The sequence below is a fragment of the Eulemur rufifrons genome, chromosome 1 (genome assembly GCF_041146395.1).
Source record: "Eulemur rufifrons isolate Redbay chromosome 1, OSU_ERuf_1, whole genome shotgun sequence".
In the NCBI taxonomy this organism is placed as follows: Eukaryota; Metazoa; Chordata; class Mammalia; order Primates; family Lemuridae; genus Eulemur; species Eulemur rufifrons.
Window position 1 is genome coordinate 30,308,429 of NC_090983.1, and position 19,820 is coordinate 30,328,248.

The 19,820-nt window shown below is 35.8% G+C and overlaps 1 protein-coding gene across 3 annotated transcripts in view; it reads right to left on the minus strand.

Moving 5' to 3' along the window:
* The window catches only part of BMPR2 (bone morphogenetic protein receptor type 2), a 129,741-nt gene that overhangs the window by 19,282 nt on the left and 90,639 nt on the right, over nucleotides 1-19,820 (minus strand). For all 3 annotated transcript variants that reach the window (XM_069484502.1, XM_069484470.1, XM_069484579.1), the window contains exons 4-9: nucleotides 12,837-12,947; nucleotides 12,018-12,109; nucleotides 9,677-9,907; nucleotides 8,826-8,940; nucleotides 4,067-4,227; nucleotides 1,980-2,127 (exon numbers count right to left, since the gene is read on the minus strand). In XM_069484502.1, coding sequence (XP_069340603.1) covers nucleotides 1,980-2,127; nucleotides 4,067-4,227; nucleotides 8,826-8,940; nucleotides 9,677-9,907; nucleotides 12,018-12,109; nucleotides 12,837-12,947 — 858 coding nt within the window. The remainder of the gene's footprint in view (nucleotides 1-1,979; nucleotides 2,128-4,066; nucleotides 4,228-8,825; nucleotides 8,941-9,676; nucleotides 9,908-12,017; nucleotides 12,110-12,836; nucleotides 12,948-19,820) is intronic.

Consider the following 19,820-nt stretch of genomic DNA (forward strand, 5'->3'; position numbering starts at 1 on the left):
TCCTAGCACTCTGGGAGGCCGAGGCGGGAGGATCGCTTGAGGTCAGGAGTTTGAGACCAGCCTGAGCAAGAGCGAGACCCCGTCTCTACTAAAAAAAATAGAAAGAAAGTATATGGACAGCTAAACATATATATATAGAAAAATTAGCCGGGCATGGTGGCGCATGACTGTAGTCCCAGCTACTCGGGAGGCTGAGGCAGAAGGACTGCGTAAGCCCAGGAATCTGAGGTTGCTGTGAGCTAGGCTGACACCACAGCACTCTAGCCTGGGCAACAGAGCGAGACTCTGTCTCAAAAAAACAAAAGAAAAGAAAAGTAATTTTCAAATTAAGTTTTTATTTTCTTTGTAGCAGTTTAGGCTAGAAAGTATGTTGTCACTAGAAATATTATCAAAATTTGTTTTATGGTATACATATGTACACATAGTCATGCAGTATCAATGTATCCCAAATTAATGAAAGTATGTTCACTTACATATATTATGGAGACCTTTGCATTTTGATTCGTAGAACACAGGAAGATGTTCTTAGTCTATCTCAAAGCTCTACGTGTTTACATATTATTTCTGTTGATTATTTTCATTCATTTTGCTTCCATGGTAAGAGTGAGCACTTTGCCTTATGTATGTTCAAAACAATTGTTAATTTTTAATATGTACTTCGTGATGGAATTTCTTAAGATACACACAAGTAAAAACCAGATTCAGGCCCGAGGTGTTACCCAGTTTCTAAAATTTTGTTTGTTTTTATTCATAGTAAGTTGTTTACTTAAGGCACAATTAACATAAATGGAATCTTCATCATTTATGTTTAAGGGATTGCTGCTGTTCTATTTATTTTATAGAAAGGATAGCCAGGTTTTACTTTGGAACTTCCTGGAAACTCTTCAGTAGTACTTGGGCTAAAGTAAAATCTATCTTTTATCCCTAAAAGAACATTATTCTTATGTCATAATGAAAACAATCTTGGCATAATAAATGCCAAAAAGACATTTTATGAATTTTTTTTTTTTTGCTATCATGGGGATATTTTAAATCATGCATTTGTATTAACAGCATTTCTTAAAGCAACATATGTAACTGTAAACTAAACCAATCTAAAATGCCTACAATCTGTAGGCATCTGTAAATTCTGTTGTAGGTACTGTAAACTTTATTGGAGTCTTTTAATCAGCAGATTATGCTGTGAATGTATTTGTACATTGTTAAAATATTTTTAAGATGTTTTATTTAAGTGAATAAGTGTCTTTATTGGAGTGATGGCTTTGAAGGTGCAAAACTTGTATAAAACTCTACTGTTTACAAAGCAAAAAAATGTTTATGATAATGACAGAAACATCAATATACTGATTTTTTAAAAATTCCTTTTATGTAACAAGCAGTATTTAGGTTATACATTTTTGAATATCATTATCTATTCATCTACTGTTTAGTAACACTATTCATTGCCAATAAGCACAACGAACTTATTTTACAAAATGTTATAAAATTAAATTTATGAATAAACATATTGAACAACACAGAAGACCCTTGGGACCAACACTTAGAAAACCAATGGCCTAGTGGAAATCCTCGCAAAGAAAATGAAGAAAAGTCAAGGAAAAAGCGTTTACAAATAATTCCTTGCTTCCAATTCCTTACAGGGTCAACTCAGGAAACGTTATAAGTATAGCTTGTCTCAAATGCTCAGAGGGTGCATAAGGAAAATGATGAATGCTAAAGCAATCAGAGACCAAGCTAAACACAGTTAAATAAGCTATTACTGGTAAGTAATTAAACTGTCCTCAGATGAAAACCTCGAGTGATTTTTTTAAAAAATTTCCTGATTCATATCCTTCTGCTAATAATATTTCTGAACACTAGATGGCAATGAACTAAAGGTTTAAATTGTTACATAAAAGTTGAGTTATTTAATATAGGTAGAGAAAGAAGACATAACTGCTTCACTTCAAAACACATCAACTTTTGACAGTAGTTCTTACCTGGGAAGAGGTCTGTACATCTCATGAATATCTCCCAATAGATTAATCCAAGTGCATACATGTCTACTTGTTTCAAGGCTGATTCACAGTCCCTCAGGTTCACAGCTCCTTCTAGCACTTCTGGTGCCATATATCTGATTGTGCCAACCTGATAAATTAGAGTGATATTTTTCAGAGAATACTAGCATATTCTGAAGGGCACACATTAGACCAGAAGTTATATGTAAACTTCAGTAATATCAATGATGTTATTTGATCCCAAGCATGTCACTAAACCTTTCTATACCTTATTTTTTTTCCTATAAAATGCCCTTCCTATGGCCAGGCACAGTGGCTCACTCCCGTAATCCTAGCACTCTGGGAGGCCGAGTCGGGAGGATCGTTTGAGGTCAGGAGTTCGAGACCAGCCTGGGCAAGAATGAGACCCTGTCTCTACTAAAAACAGATAAAATTACCCGGGCACGGTGGCATGCGCCTGTAGTCCCAGCTCCTTGGGAGGCTGAGTCGGAATGATCACTTGAGCCCAGGAGTTTGGAGATCTTTTGTGAAAGAAAAGAAGGTACTCAATTATGGCTAGGCGAGGTGGCTCATGCCTGTAATTCTAGCACTCTGGTAGGCTGAAGCGGGAGGATTGCTTGAGGCCAGGAGTTTGAGACCAGCCTGAGCAAGAGTGAGACCCTGTCTCTACAAAAAATAGAGAAATTAGTTGGGTGTGGTGGTGCACACCTGTAGTCCCAGCTACTCAGGAGGCTGAGGCAGGAGCATCACTTGAGCCCAGGAGTATGCAGTTGCTCTGAGCTAGGCTGATGCCACAGCACTCTAGCCCAGGCAACAGAGACTCTGTCTCAAAAGAAAGTCCTTCCTGAATAATTAAATTGTGATAAATCCATTTTAGTGAATCCTCTTCATCAATCAAAAAGAACGACCTAGACCTTCATATGTATATCAACACAAAACACTTGTAAGACACAGTGAGAAAACTGCAAAACATTATATATACTATTTAATATTTTAAAATATTCACAAAAATATACACACACATATATGTGTGTGTGTATATAAATATAGAGGGACACACACACGTATGTGAATGTAGAAAAAAAAGTTAGGAAAGATATGTTCCATATTGCAATAGTGCGTATCAGAAGGTGGACTGTCCTATATCAAACTTGGTAATTTGTTTGTTTGTTTGTTTCATTTTGTTTTGAGACAGGATCTCACTCTATTGCCCCGAGTAGAGTGCCATGGCATCAGCCTAGCTCTCAGCAACCTCAAACTCCTGGGCTCAAGCAATCCTCCTGCCTCTGCCTCCCAGGTAGCCAGGACTAAAGGCATGCACCATGATGCGCAACTCACTTTTCTATTTTTTATAGAGATGGAGTGTCACTATATTGCTCAGGCTGTTCTCAAACTCCTAGCCTCAAGTGATCTCCCTGCCTTGGCTTCCTGAAATGCTAGGACTGCAGGCATGAACCACTATGCCCGGCCTCAAACTTGGTAACTTTACTCTTGCTTCAAAAATTAGTTCCTGAGTGGGTGCAATGGTTCATGCCCATAATCCTAGTACTTTGGGACAGTGAGGTGGAAGGATCACATGAAACCAGGAGTTCCAGACCAACCTGGGCAATGCAGTGAGACCCATTCCCTACAAAAAATTAAAAAATTAGCTGGGCACAGTGGCATGCACATATAGTCCCAGCTACTCAGTAAGCTGAGATGGAGAATTGCTTGAGCCCAGAAGTTCTAGGCTACAGTGAGCTGTGATTGCAACACTGCATTCTAGCATGGGCCATGGACTAAAACCTTGTCTCTAAAAATAAACATACAAAAAAAACCCCAAAAATCAATTTCTACAAATTTCTTCCTAATGCTCATCAAAAGGACTTGCAATAGTAGTGATTTCCAAAATGAACTGATGAACTTTACAAAGGCCTTTATGCAACATCTTTTGTATCTCTTAATTCTGTAATTCCCAATATTCTATAATTGGCAGTATATAAAGATAATTGTCCTGTGCAGTGGATTTGTTAATGCAATTCATTATAGTTTCAAAGTATTTCAGTGTGATAACTTTTGTTTACACTCACCTCACTTATGGCTGCATTATCTTCTTCCCCTGGGCGCACTAGTCTATTTCCAGTCAGCCTCATGGACAAGCCAAAGTCACTAATAACACAGGTTCCATCATTTTTCACCAGGACATTTCTGCTGTTTAAATCTCGATGGGAAATTGCAGGTTTATAATGATCTGTTTGGATAATTTCAAATATTTATTAATACTTAAAACAGCACTACTGTACATGAAATGAACATGCAGATAATAGGAACTACATAAATATAGTATTTACTTATAATACTATAAAGATAGTATTATTTTTCTGCCCATTAACTTTCTAATAATAAAAAAGTACACAAGAAATCAAAATTTCAATTCACATTCAACACTATTTTCCAATATATTTTATAACATAACTCATGTTGCATGTATAGTTAATTAAGCATTAAACACTAAGCTGGAACTAACAGCCAACATGCTGCTGCTTCTAATTCTAACATATATTCATTTTTTTCTCCTTATTTGTAAGGCAGCAAAAGGAGACAATCCAGAAAGGAATATTTGGTATAAACACCCAAAAACAGTCACATTATCTAAGACAAGTTCCAATGAAAATCTAACATGGCTTCAAAATTTTTATATAAATCTTACACTGTTCTCCTATGACTTCACAGATCAAACCTGTGGTAGCACATCCCAGTTCTGTCCTAAGGTTTAGCCATGTCTCTAAGCCCACTTCAGTTTTTCAAATCCAACTAGAAATAGTTTTACAATGAATTAGAAGAACAAGTGGAAGAGCTGGTATCCCCCAGCAAGAAATGAAAACCTGTTTTCTGATTTTTAAGAAGCAAACTAGTGCTATACTCATTCTATTACCTGTTTAGCCTTATCACCAGACTACAGGACCCAAGAAGGCAGAAAGAGAACATGTTTTGTCTAAATTTAAAAGACTTGGCACAGAGCAGACACATAGGAAGAGTTTGCTGATAGAAAGAGTGAATCTAACCCAAGCCCTTCACCAACAATGTTACGTTATTTTTTTCCTTTCTATATGGAAACCTTATATAAAACTTATATTAAATAAATTCATAGCTCTGGAAATGAAAAAAATTCTATGGCACCAATTTCTGAAATTTAAAAACTCTCCCTAGGTATACAAAGAGATAAAGTAATCAGGGTTCATTGAGTATTTGTTTTTAGGCACAAATAGACTCAATATGTAGATACATTACTTTCATTAATGAGGATTCAAATGCAATTTCACCAACAATGAAACTGTAGACAGAGGACAAGAATTCCTTTGATATATAAAAAATTAAGCAACAATACAATTTGAAGAAAAACAGGAAAAAAGTTTCTTGATCTAAGAGTTAATGAAGAGTTCTCATATGTCCCTTATCCACTTCCTGTTCCTGTCTTCTAAAGCTTGTATTAACTTGGCTCCTACTCAATTCCTGTAAGAGCTGCAATTCTTCTTTTTCTTTTTTGAGACAGAGTCTCACTCTGTTGCCCAGGCTAGAGTGTTGTGGCATCAGCCTCGTTCACAGCAACCTCAAACTCTTGGGCTAAAGCAATTCTCCTGCCTCAGCCTCCCAAGTAACTGGGACTACAGACCTGCGCCATCATGTCTGGCTAGTTTTTTCTATTCTTAGTTGTCTGGCTAATTTCCTTCTATTTTTAGTAGAGATGGGGTCTCTTGCTGAGGCTGGTCTTGAACTCCTGACCTCAAGTGATTCTCCTGCCTCGGCCTCCCAGAGTGCTAGCATTACAGGTATGAGCCAACACGCCTGGCCAAGAGCTGCATTTCTTACTCTGGATAAAACTACAATATAAGTACATGTGGTATAATCTTGAGCTGATATTTATACAGGAAAATTTATGGAGACATTGGAATATGTTTGTGTACTAATATCAAATCAATATTTAAACTAAAAGATTGCATACTTTAGGGAAAACCAGACTAATGATGGGGAGAATGTGCAATGACTCAGTGAGGCAGCCAGAAGGCAGCCAGTATAGTATACTTCCTGCTATTACTAAAAAAGAGAGAGAAAAGAATTAAAAAAAAAAAGAAGAAGAAGAAGAAAAAGAATAAGAAAGGGAGGGAGGGAGGGAAAGGGAAGAAGAGAATGAGGGAGGGGAATAAAAGAGATGAGACAGGGACTCCTCACCAACGCAAAGGGTAGGACTACTGACTGCCGTTTTTTTTTTTTTTTTTTTGAGACAGAGTCTCACTTTGTTGCCCAGGCTAGAGTGAGTGCCGTGGCGTCTGCCTAGCTCACAGCAACCTCAAACTCCTGAGCTCAAGGGATCCTCCTGTCTCAGCCTCCCGAGTAGTTGGGACTACAGGCATGCACCACCATGCCCGGCTAATTTTTTCTATATATATATTTTTTTAGTTGTCCATATAATTTCTTTCTATTTTTAGTAGAGATGGGGTCTCACTCTTGCTCAGGCTGGTCTCGAACTCCTGAGCTCAAACGATCCGCCCATCTCGGCCTCCCAGAGTGCTAGGATTACAGGCGTGAGCCACCGCGCCCGGCCCTGACTGCCGTTTTAAGAGAAGTTTTCTGATACTCAAAGAACTTCTGAAAAAAAAAAAAAAGAAAGAAAAAAGAAAAAAATTGAGAGAAGTTTTCTGATACTCAAAAAACTTCTCAAAAAAAAAAAAAAGAAAGAAAGAAAGAAAAAAGAAAAAAATTGAGAGAAGTTTTCCCTTTTAAGTTCCCTTCAGTATTCATTTTGTTATTTGGGTGTGGAGTGGGGAGGGGTGTGTGGAACACACAATGATTTTGCCCTAGGCAGAGCACGGCACTGGACAAATATCTCAAAGGAAAGCACAAGATATTATTTTAATTATGTTTTTTAAAAATCTGAGCAAAAATAGTCTCTCTGGATATTTACACACACATACAAACTTAAATATTTTCAATTTAAGATTGGGTTATCAGGACATAACCCCATTGTAAGTCAAGGAGCATCTGTGCTTGGGAATATTTTTTAAATAATTAGGCAAAACTATAAATTCAATAACTACTACACTTATATGCAACAGTATTTATATATTCAGTTTTTTAAAAGGTAACTATTTAGTGATAACATTAGCTAATGTTTAATAGTAACAACCCTGTTTAAATAAAACTCATATTTGATGGCAAGCATTGTTTTCAGCCAATATTTGACTTGAAATCTTGCTGTATCATGCAAATCTGGAAAAGGGGAATTAGGATAGTATTTTTTAAGTTCTATGCTAAGCCAGCTTATTTTAAAGGAGTTATAAAATTTAAGAGTAAGGGGACACAGTCCAATGGTTAATGTGCTAAAAAGCACTAAAGCAAGTACATCAAATTGCTGACATAGGCAATAACTCTGGTCAATTCTGTATTCAGGAAAAGCAAGATGTCAAAGATAAATGAACTGATAAATTATTCAGGAGAAATCATATATATATATGTATGTGTGTATATATATATATAGCATCAGCTAGAAAAGATGATCCATATACTATTTTACAATAGAACAAAGATCTAAGAAACTGATACATTACTCTTCACTAAAGAGGTCAGAAAGCCTGAAAAAATAACATCAGAGCTATAGTATGACAAGAAAATATGGTAAAGGACGATAGCTTAAGAAAGCATGGAGACAGAATTATCACAGGAAAGCTAAAATGGGGATGCCTGTGAGGTGAGGTGTATATTGAAACAAAGTGAGAAAACAAATGTATTAAAGAGATGCTTTGAACTATAGTTATGACAAGAAATTTTATAACTACACGATTCTAAAACACTGGCAAAGACTGATTCCCCACCATGCATTTTCCCCTTTCTTCTTAGTAACAGAACCCAGTATTACTTGAGGCAGCAACGCACTCAGCCAAAACGAACAAACAAACAAATTGCATTCCCAGCCTCTTTTGCAGCTAAGTGTGGACTAGTTCTGGGAAACAAAACATAAGCAAAGGAGTGGGAGGTAAAAGGCAATTCCTTTTATCTCCTGTTCCTTTCTCCTGGTGACTAAAATATAGCATGACAGACAATGAGGTGACTGTGAAAATGAAAGCCATATATAAAGGATGGTGCAGAAGAAATATAGGAGCCTGAGGCCCTGATAATACCATGGTGCTGCAAACCCAATCCTAGGCTGTCCCGCCCTATATTCTCACATGAGAAAGAAACAAATTTCTTTTTTATTGAAGCCACTGTTACTCCATCACCAACCCCCACTCCACTCTGATAGATTTGGCCAAACCTAATCCTAACTAACAGAAATACTGACTTATAAAAAGATACATTTTGTTTTATAATAAAGAGCAACCCATGGAATAAAGAGCCATATGATGTTAAAACTAAAGAATAATGCATTAAAGTTCATTTAAATAAAATAAGTACAATGAAAATATAATATAGCCTAGCTAACAGATTTTTAACTTAAGGTCCATAAATAGATTTCAAAAGGTCTGAGAGCCCCCTAGAATCAAAAGAACATTTTCTAAGTATGCCCACATGTATATGTTTGGAGGAAAAATGTTCAGAGTGTGAACAAAAATTCTTCACGGACGAGAATCAAATTCTTAATGAGATCCATGGCCCCTTTAGAATCTTAAAGTTCTGTTTCTCATTCTTCCTGTTACATTTTAAATATATTTCCTCATGTTAGATCTTTAAAGAAATTGGCTAATAATAAATCTCTAATATAAATTATACTTTACTTTGAGGATATGATTAAGATTTCCCTTTGTGAATTTTGAACCCACATGAGTGTCATTCATCTTCTACTCACTCTCTTACCTCCACGTGGTAATTCGGTATGAAGATAAGCCAGTCCTCTAGTCACAGAATGAGCCAGACGGCAAGAGCTTACCCAGTCACTTGTATGGAGACTCAAATACTTGCACAGAGATCCCTATATAGAGGAAAAAAATGCCAAAGAAAAAAAAGTGGAATTAATTTATTTTAACATGAAGAGGTAAGTTAGTAACCTTATGAAGAATTTACATAGGCTAGGATTCCATGAAGATCTAATAAACTACTACATTTTGGAATCTTGAAAGAGTAAGATATTTCTATGTGTAGACAGAAGAGGAAAGGATGGAAAGGAAAGGAGAATTTAAACAGTATCAATTTTTATGTTTCTAATATTAAAAATTATGAGTGGTTATTTCCTTTTAAATAATTCCTTGATCTATCAAATTAGGATAAAAAATATCTTAACCAGTAGAAATACAAACTATATTATTATGTTTTGTAAGTAGAAAACAGAAGGCCTTTGTAAACATATATGTATCAGTGCTACTCAAAGTGGTTATCCACAAACTATTACCAGTCTCTGATGAGATAAGGAGCTTGCACCAGAATGAATGTCAAAGCAAGAGTTTCTCAATGAAACTCTTGCTATCAAAAAAAAAAAAAAAGAGAGAGAGAGTGAGAGAGAGACAGAGAAAGAGAAAGGAGAAAGCTGACTACACAGTACAATTAATGATGCAGTTGATTCACACTCTGGTGTGAGACCCTTATTTCATTAAAGACCATTAACAACCAGTTTTTGAATCAGCAATCTTCTCTCTCTATTACAGTGGTCTTCCTGAAAGTCTGATTAACACCTAATATAAATGTCAGTTTATATTTTATGAAGAACTTACATTGGGATAATACTCCATTACAAGCAAATACTCCATGCGTCCATCTGCAGTGACTCTCTCATCTCCAACTATAAAGCGAGCAATGTTGTCATGTTCCATTAAAGGCACTCTGTAAATGTTTTTCTCGTTGATAAAATTTTGACGGTTTGCAAAGGAAAACACTTTTACAGCAACTGGACGCTCATCCAAGGAACCTTTATATACTGCTCCATATCTACCCCGGCCAATCAGCTGGAAGTGTTTTAAAGAAACCAAGGTATTAATTCATATCACAATTGAACAAAGTTATTAAATAATAAAGTACAAATCTATATAGTATGCCACAGCTCTCTAATATCTGCAGTTTATTCCATTATCGAGAAAATAATAAAGTCCATATCTGGTATGACTGAGGAAACTCCTACCAGACCTAGCCGGCCCATAGGTAACAACTATAAACTCTGGATAAAATTAAAAAAAAAAAAGATCTAAAGGCACTAGAGAATAAACAAAAGCAGATAGATCCTGAGAGGTGTCAAGCCTTAGAAGAAAGAAATGGCACAAAATGAGATACCCATTTTTATGGCTTTTAGCCTGAGGGCAGGCTGAAATCAGCACTGTGCAGTAGAGCTAAAACTGTGATAGGAAATCCATAATCTTTTTGGTCCTGGGAACCCAAGCACATAATTTGGTGCAACCATAGCTGCTGAAAAGTAAGAAGAGAATCTGGAAAGGAGAAAGTCAGAGGGGGAAACCCAGTGAATACATAGAACAGACTTCAGCTAAAGATAAAATAACTGAACTGAAATTTGAACTTCTTCCCAAGAGACAAGTTTGCACTGTGTGTCCGACCAAGTTAATTGCTTACTAAAATAAACAACAAAAATCAACACACTTTAGAAGAACATAACAGCGTCCAGGGTCTCCACAACATAATATTCACAATATCTGGGATACAATAAAAAATTATTCAACACAAAAAAACAGCAAACGTAACCCATTCTTTGCATTTTGGCTTTCAGGGATTTCTCTCACTTTCTATTGAAACAGGTTAGGGATTTATGATTATTTATTTAAGGATGTGTGTTATATGTCATTCACTATTTCCAGGTTAAAATTTAACATACAAACTGTCCTTCATTTATTTATTTATTTATTTATTTTTAGAGATAGGGTCTTGCTCTGTTGCCCAGCCTGGAGTGCAGTGGCATAATCATAGCTCCCTGCAGCCTTGAACTCCTGGGCTCAAGCAATCTTCCTTCCTTAGCCTCCCACATAGCTGGGACTATAAACATGTGCCACCATGTCCAGCTAATTTTTCCTTATTTTTTAGAGTTGGAGTCTCAGTGTGTTGCCCAGGCTGGTCTTGAACTCCTGGCCTCAAGCAATCCTCCCATCTTGGCCTCTCAAAGTGCTGAGATTATAGACATGAGCTCCCATGCCCAGTCCAGACTATCCTTCAAAAAGGGTGTATCAATATATAGTTAATTCAGCAATGTTTAAGAGTGTTTCTTTCCATCCTGGATAAAATTCCATGGTTTGTTATTTCTTTTATCCTAGTAAATTGGATATCTTATTGTACATTTATTAGCCACACTTAACTTCTTTTGTGAATTAGCAGTTCATTTCTTTTGTCCATTTTTTATGGATTATTTCTTTCATATTGATTTATATAGCTCTTTATCAAGTCTTTCCTTAAATACTGAAATAGTTTTTTAAGTTTGGCTTTTAACTTTGTTTATTGTATTTTTCTCCCATAACAACAAGTTCTTAAAACATAGTCACATCTATTATATCTATTATAATATTTAATAGTCTCTGGTTTGCAATCATGGTTAGCAAGTCATTCCTAATAAAGATTGCAAAAACACTCATCATGGTAAGACTTTTAACATAGCTTCTGATATGTTACCAAATGAAACTTAAATTCTGTGGGATATATAATAGCCATATGTAGCTATAAAATATATAATACATGCACAGACAAGGAATATTTATTTGGCATCTACTACTCAAAGGTCATCCACTTTCTAAATATACTTTCTTTAGTAACCTCCTCTTCATCATTTTCTTATCTCCTTATCCACTTTACTTTTCTTAATAGCACTTACTACTACTTGAAATTAAACTATATATTCATTTACCTGTTTGTAGACTTCCCAACTAGAATATAAGTCCCAAGAAGGATATCTGTATTGTTTATCTATATTCCTAGTGCCTAGAATAGGCCTTGGTACAAAACTGATACTCAATGAATATGGGTTGAATAAATGAATGAATGATTTAATAAATGAATGAAGTCACTGTCCCAGATATATTGTGAGAATAGAAAGAACAGTCCATAATCTAAGAGCAACCTTACCTCCAACAGTTTCAGATTATCTAGGTCAAGAGAGGGCTCTGATGCCGCTGCCTCCATCATGTTCATACTGTGAAGACCTTGTTTACGGTCTCCTGTAGGAACAGGAAAAAGATATTACTAATGTATGATTTTCTTAAAACAAAGATCTTTATTGCAATTTTTATTCAATTACAGTTAAAAAGAAGAGTTGCAGAAGGGCTGGCAGTAAGACTTATACCTAACATCAAAGGGAGTGAAACTAGAAAACATCTAAAAATGAAGATGAATGATAAATAGCATGAAAGCTGAATTCTGGGAGATGCTTCCACCATGACTTAGTTTAAAAGTTTAAAACCCTGAAAAATATTGCAAAAACTTTAAAGAAGATTTTATTAAAGTTATTCAAATGAATGCATGGGTGCTGATTTCCTAAACAACCCACCAAACCTAAAGTTTATTAGAACCAACTGGACATTTGATGATACTGGGAAAACTCTGTTGTTTTTGTCAGATGTGAAAATAGGATTATGGTTATGATATCTGTGATTTGATTCAAAATAATCCAGTGGCATGGAAAGGGGTAGTGACTGCTGATTCAGATGAAACAATATTGTCCCTATGTGATAACTGTTGAAGCTTATACCTACTTGGTATAAGTTTGAAATTTTTCATAAAAACTGTGGTAAGAAAGTTTGTTAGAGAGAAGGATGGTAGCTACTGTAGCACACAACTTTTCTTTTCTTTTTTAGCATTTACCATAGAAATATTAAAAAGGGGAACATAAATTTTGATTAGATAGCATGTTTAATAAATGTTAGAACAAAAAGTAGTATTTTTTACCTGTCAACATTCTGTATCCAAAGCATAAGGCAACTATCAAAACAGCTAGTACAGAGACTGATGCCAAAGCAATGATTATTGTCTCATCTCGGTTAAATGAATGAGGTGGACCTAAAAGAAAACAAATTTTGAAACACTGTAATCCTTTTTTTTTTAGTATTTTTTGAAATACTAAGTGACTGCCTTTTAGAAAGGCTATATCATTGGATTGTACAAACCCAGGAAATATAATAAATAAAAAAAGAAAAAATAAATAAAAAAAAATAGAAAGGCTATATCAATACATAATTAAATCAGTAATGTTTCTGTATCAACGGAAATGAAAGAAAAAATATTAATACATTTGTGATAATTACAAATTATGTATTTTTAATCATACAATCTTACATAGATTTGGAACACTGAAAAACCTGTTTTAGGTGTACTCGTAAATATTGATATATCAACTATATCAAGGAACAGCATAGACAGGATTGTATAACATTTAAGAGCATAGTCTTAGAATGATACCTGGTTTTAAATCTTGGCTCTATACTACTTGCTCAGTGGGCTTGAACAAAATATTGAACTTTTCTGTGCCTTAGTTTTCTCATTTGTAAAAATAGTACTCTGTATCTCCCAACTTAGCTGTGAGGCTTAGATGGGAGTCTAAGTGCTTAGTATAAGAATATGTTATCCATGCAATAAATAGTAGTTATGTTTATCAATATTGATATATTCTTATTAATGAAAAAAGCATGACTTTGCAGGCAGGCAATTAAATCTGAAATGAACTTGAAGCTCAGTTCTTCCACTTAATATATGATCTTGGGAAAACTTCTTCACCTGTCTGAGCCCAAGTTTACTTACTTGCAGAATGGGAATATACATATCTAAATTGCAAGGCTATCATGAGCATGTAAACATTGTATAGTGTTAGCTCCATTCTGTGGGTCAGACCATGTAAAGAGAGCAAATACCCTTCAGAATGAACGTCCACAAATTAGAGCATATCCAGAAGAGACAAGTATAACAGTGAAGGTACAAGAACTCTGAATTGTGATAGGCAGAAAGAACTGAAAGTGTCTGATATGGAAAAAGAAAACTTGGCAGGATATGGTAGCTGTCTTCACATGGAAAAATGGACTTGTTTTGAACAGCTAGGGAAAATGATCAGATTTAATTAATGCATATTCAAGGACAACAGTCTTCAGCACATCATATTAAAAAAACTTATGGCTTACAAATAGACCTGTCTTAAATGGAATGAGTTACCTTGTGAAATAGCTGTTCATTATTTTACTAGAGGTATCATACAGTGTTTGGTAATACTGACCAGAGGCTGGGCTTGATGACTGCTAATATCCTTAATCATTCTTTATAGACAATCCAAATCAAGCATACAATATTGTAAAACTTCCTTATTTTGGACATTATAATTAGGTGTTGTAGTCAGATTAGAAACTTCTATAGTAAAGTAATGGCGAAGAGTTCCTCTGATGGGCATTCCGGTTCTAAATGAATTTATTTGTCTAAGTCAAATTAAGCACAGTTGTATTAGACATTAAAATGTCTAACCAGTATTTCCACAGAAAGATCTGCTAAAGCACTAAAATACTCTTAATTTATAGGACATTTATTAGATATTAACAGATCTTAGCATACTGATAATTGTACCTCCTTTTCAACATAGAGTAATTTATAGGCAGAATAGCTGCAGTCTAAAAAAAGAAGAAAACAAAGTGTCAGCAAGGATGTGGAGAAATTCAAAGTCTTGTGCATTGCTGGTAGGGAATATAAAATGGTACAGATTCCAAAAACAAAAAAAAAACAGTTTGGGGAATTCCTCAAAAAGTTAAACATAGAATTACCCTAAGACCCAGCAACTCCAATTGTAAGTACACACTCAAAAGAACTAAAAATAGGTGTTCAAACAAAAACTTGTAATGTTCACAGCATCAGTATTCACAATAGCCCAAAGTGGAAACACCACAAATGTTCATAAACTGATGAATGGCTAAACAAAATGTGGTATATCCATACAAAGGATATACGAAAGGTCGTAAACTCTATGATTCCATTTATATGAAATACCCAGAATGGGTGAATCCATAAAGACAGAAAGCAGATTAGTAGTTGCCAGGGACTGGGTGAGAGGAAAATAGGCAGTGACTGCTTACTAGATACGGGGTTTCCCTTGTGAGGCAATGAAAATGTTTTGGAACTAGATGGAGGTAACAGTTGCACAACACTGTAAATGTACTGAATGGTACATTTTAACATGGTCAATTCTATGTTATGTAAATTTTACCTAAAATAAAAAAAAAATTAGAATAACTTATTTTAGAATTTGCTAAATCCAAAAGAGAAACTTTTATTTTTAATACACTTAAATACACACATACCCCTAAATAATAATTTATAGATTCTTTACTATAAGATATACACAAATATTTTATGTGCTTACTGATCTTCTTCCCTTATCAATACTGTCAAATACTTCATTTTGGGGGCAACTCTGAAGCTTTTATGATGTATGACAATCAGTACTATTCTAGATTCATTATTATGAAGCTGTCATTGCATCAGATTGAATGAAACGTGATGCTATCAAATATTCTATTTTTTTATTTTTTTATTTTATTTTATTTTTTTTTGAGACAGAGTCTCACTCTGTTGCCCAGGCTAGAGTGAGTGTCGTGGCGTCAGCCTAGCTCACAGCAACCTCAAACTCCTGAGCTCAAGGGATCCTCCTGCCTCAGCCTCCCGAGTAGCTGGGACTACAGGCATACACCACCATGCCCGGCTAATTTTTTCTATATATATATTTTAGCTGTCCATATAATTTCTTTCTATTTTTAGTAGAGATGGGGTCTCGCTCTTGCTCAGGCTGGTCTCGAACTCCTGAGCTCAAACGATCCGCCCATCTCGGCCTCCCAGAGTGCTAGGATTACAGGCGTGAGCCACCGCGCCCGGCCTAAATATTCTAGAACAGAAATATTAATTAATTATAAAGGCAGCATTGAGCTTTTCTTTACATAAACAAATAAAAAATATTTTAAAAAAATTTTTAAGGAAGAAAATTGATGTTTATCATGGTACTTTTCCAAGTAAGAACAAAAAGAATAGTATTTTGTTTTAAAGAAATCAAATAATGCTCGCATTTTATTTCATGATCCATTATAATGAGTCAAAAGAGAGGAAATGTGGGAGGTGAAAAGTGGACGACAAGCCAGGCACAACATTATGTGCCTGTAGTCTCAGCTACTCAGAAGGCTAACGCAGGAGGACTGCTTGAGCCCAGGAGTTTGAGGCTAGCCTGGGCAACATAATGAGACCTAGTCTCAACAAAAAAAAGAAAAGAAAGAAAAGAAAAAGAAAAAAAAAGTAAAGAAGAAACATGGAGGTAACAGAAATAGTGACACTGAAATTAGAGAGGTTCAAAGGTGGCAGAAGAAAGGGAAAGACCAAGAGGCATTCCATGGTGAATGCTGATTTGAGATAGCTTGTTCTTGTCATATTTAGCATTCTATAGGCAGTGGATATCAAAGCAAATTTCATCTACTTAAAAATATACCTCTGAAATTTAAATTAGTAATCTTTAGCTAGTCTTGCTTTTATAATTTTTTAATAGATTTTTAAATTTTTTTTTTAATTTTTTTTCTTTTAGACACAGGGTCTTGCTCTGTTGCTCAGGCTGGAGTACAGTGCCCCAATCATAGCTTACTGCAACCTCATATTCCTGGGCTCACGCAATCATCCTGCCTCAGCCTCCCAAGTAGCTAGAACTACAGGCATGTGCCACCATTCTTTGCTAATTAAAAACCAAATTTTTTTATTTGTAGAGATGGGGGTCTTGCTATGTTGCCCAGGCTGGTCTTGAACACCTGGCCTCAAGTGATCCTCCCACCTCTGCTTCCCAAAGTGCTGGGATTACAGGCATGAGCTGCCATGCCTGGCCTAGACTTTTTTGAAAGAGCAATTATAGGACTACAGAAAAATTGCCCAGGGAGTTCTGAGAGTTACCATATAGTCACTCCTCACTCCCCAAATTTCTCTTATTATTCATACCTCCCATTAGAGTATCCTATGGACTGAATTGTGTTCTTTCCCCTAAATTCGTATATATATATATAAATATATATATATTTAGGCAAGCATGAAAATGAGGTTTATTGAGGAGAGAAACATAGGATTGTAGGGCAAGAGCAAGATACAGGTTTACAGAGCATGGTACATATGACACAGATGATGACTGGACTCACTGTCAGAGGAGGGCAAACAAAACGAAGGGCAGAGAAAGAAAGAAAAGCTGAATTCATATATTGAAGCTCTAATCCCCAATGTGATGATATTTGGAGATGGGGTCTTTGGGAGATAATTAGTTTATGAGGTCGTAAGAGTGCAGCCCTCATGATGGGATTAGTGCCCTTATAAGAAGAGACACCAGACCCTTTCTCCCTTCCTACCTTCTTTCTTTCTTTCTCCCTCCCTCCCTCTCCCCCTACCCCCAAGTGTGAGGTCATAGCAAGAAGGTGGCCATCCGCAAGCCAGGAAGAAAGGCCTCACCAGAACTTAACCTGCCATCGTTCTCATCTTGGAATTCCAGCCTCTCGAATTGTGAGAAAATAAATTTCTGTTGTTTAAGCCATACCTCTTATTCTAGTTTCCTAAGATGGAAGCTTACTAAATCTGCAAGGTTTTTTGTGAAAGAAAGGATTTACTCAATTATGGCCAGGTATGGTTATGGTGGCTCATGCCTGTAATCCTAGCACTCTGGGAGGCTGAGGTGGGAGAACTGCTTGAGGTCAGGAGTTCAAGAGCAGCCGAAGCAAGAGCAAGGCCCCATCTCTACTAAAAATAGAAAAAAAAAAATAGCCAGGCAACTAAAAAAGAGAAAAAATCAGCCAGGCATGGTGGCTTGCACCAGCAATCCCAACTGTAACTGAAAATAGGAAGTGAGATCTCCGCTTTCAACCTGATTCAACATGGTAGGAAGAAACATATACACCAGGAAAGTCTCCTAGATGTGTGGATATATCAACTGAATTGATTTTGAAATATACAGATTAAATAATGCAATTAATCAATTCATGTAGATACAGTTTCTTTAACAATTATACTTTATATTTTCCATTGAATATTTTACAGATATTCAAACAACATACTCAAAACTAAACTCCTTATCTTTATACCCACCCCAAACCAACTTGTCTTTCATATGAAATCATTTTTCCATTGAAAAATGATTAGTACAGGAGAGCTAAAAGTGTTAAAAAAGAGGCAAAGGCAAATGAGTACCTAACAATTAAACATGTCTTTTAACTTGAACCATTTTACATCATGACATGTTCTTAAAAATATAAAGTATTTTTCCTGCTTTCTTAAACTAAATATATTAGAGTAAACATCCACAAGATTGGGGTTACCATTCTGAGTATCAATGAGTCTACACTGATACTCTTAGGCACTTTAAGAGATGCTCCGACTCCTGGGGTTTTTTAAAATTATTGTGTCTGATTTCCAGTTTTTCCATCTCATCTTTTGTCTATCTATTTTTGATGTTGTGAATATGCTTGCCTTAATGTTTTTTAGAATCTAGTATGGGCTTTAAAAGCAGATGGCCTAACTTGCTATAAATAAACGTAAAGTGTGAGAAGACAGACTCAAAAACCTAAGAGACTTTCCTAAAAAATTATATGAGTTTTCATACAAGATTCTGTAGCATCTATCTTCCCTGCTTATAGGATTTTTAGACTGTTTTCTGGTTCTTGGCTGGGTACCAGACACATACAAGTGTTTAGATAGGTACGCCATTATTACTGTACCACCTCACACTCCCAATCTCCCATTAACCATATTAGAAAACCTCCATGTCATCCTTGATTTGTTTCCAGTTGAAATAAAAGGTTTGGGAGAGATACGTGTATTTCAAAAGAATTTTGTGGTGCTAGAAAACCAGAAATGAAGAAGGGCACAAAAAATAAAATATTTTCTTTTTAACCTTATACCTGTTGCTATAGACTGTTTATATCCCCCACAAACCCATATGTTGAAGCCTAAATCCCCAATGTGATGGTATATATACAAGTGGGGCTTTGAGGAGGTAATTAGATCATGAAGGCACAGTCCTCATGGAGTGAGTACCCTTATAAAAGCAGGAGACATGGAATCTCTCTCTTTCTCTCTCTCTCTGCCATGTGAGAATACAATAAGGAGACAGCCATCTGTAAACCAAGAAGTGAGCCTTCAGCAGACACCAGATCTGCTGGCACCTTGATCTTGGACTTCTCAGCCTCCAGAACTAAACCACTCAGTCTATAGTACTTTGTTATGGCCACTCAAACTGACTAAGATATCTAAGTAGGAAAATTTGTCCTGAAGTATTATGTCAAAGATTAGCAACCATGATGGACAGTAATTTAACTTTAAAATTTAACTATAATTGACATTATCATAAACAATCAGTTGTTAGAAAGTAAGTATTCTATTACTGATGATAATATACTCCCAAAATATTCTAGGTCACAGTGGTAAAGTGGCTTAGTGGAAAGAACTCCTAAGTTTTAATCCTTCTTTGGCCACTATATACAAATTATATAATTTTTCTGGGCTCTCACTTTTTTATCTATAAAATAAAGTGGTTATGGAACACCAGCATCACCTCTAGCTTGCCACGCTCCAGCCAAAGGAGAAGGGGAATAAGTAAGGAAGTCTCTGTAACCATGGCTCATATATGCCACAATGTATGCAAATCAACTGGTGGTAAATCACCCAGAAAGCAACTAGCTACAAAAGTTGCTCATAAGAGAGTGCCCTCTACAGGATAGGTGAAGAAACTTCATCATTACAGGCCTGTTAGTGTGGCATTCTTAAATAAGAACTTATCAGAAGTCCCTTGAACTTGTGATTAGTAAACTTCCTTTCTGGCATCTGGAGTTAGAAATTGTTCAGGACTTCAAAATAGATCAGCACATCCAGAGTGCAGCTACTGGTGCTTTGCAG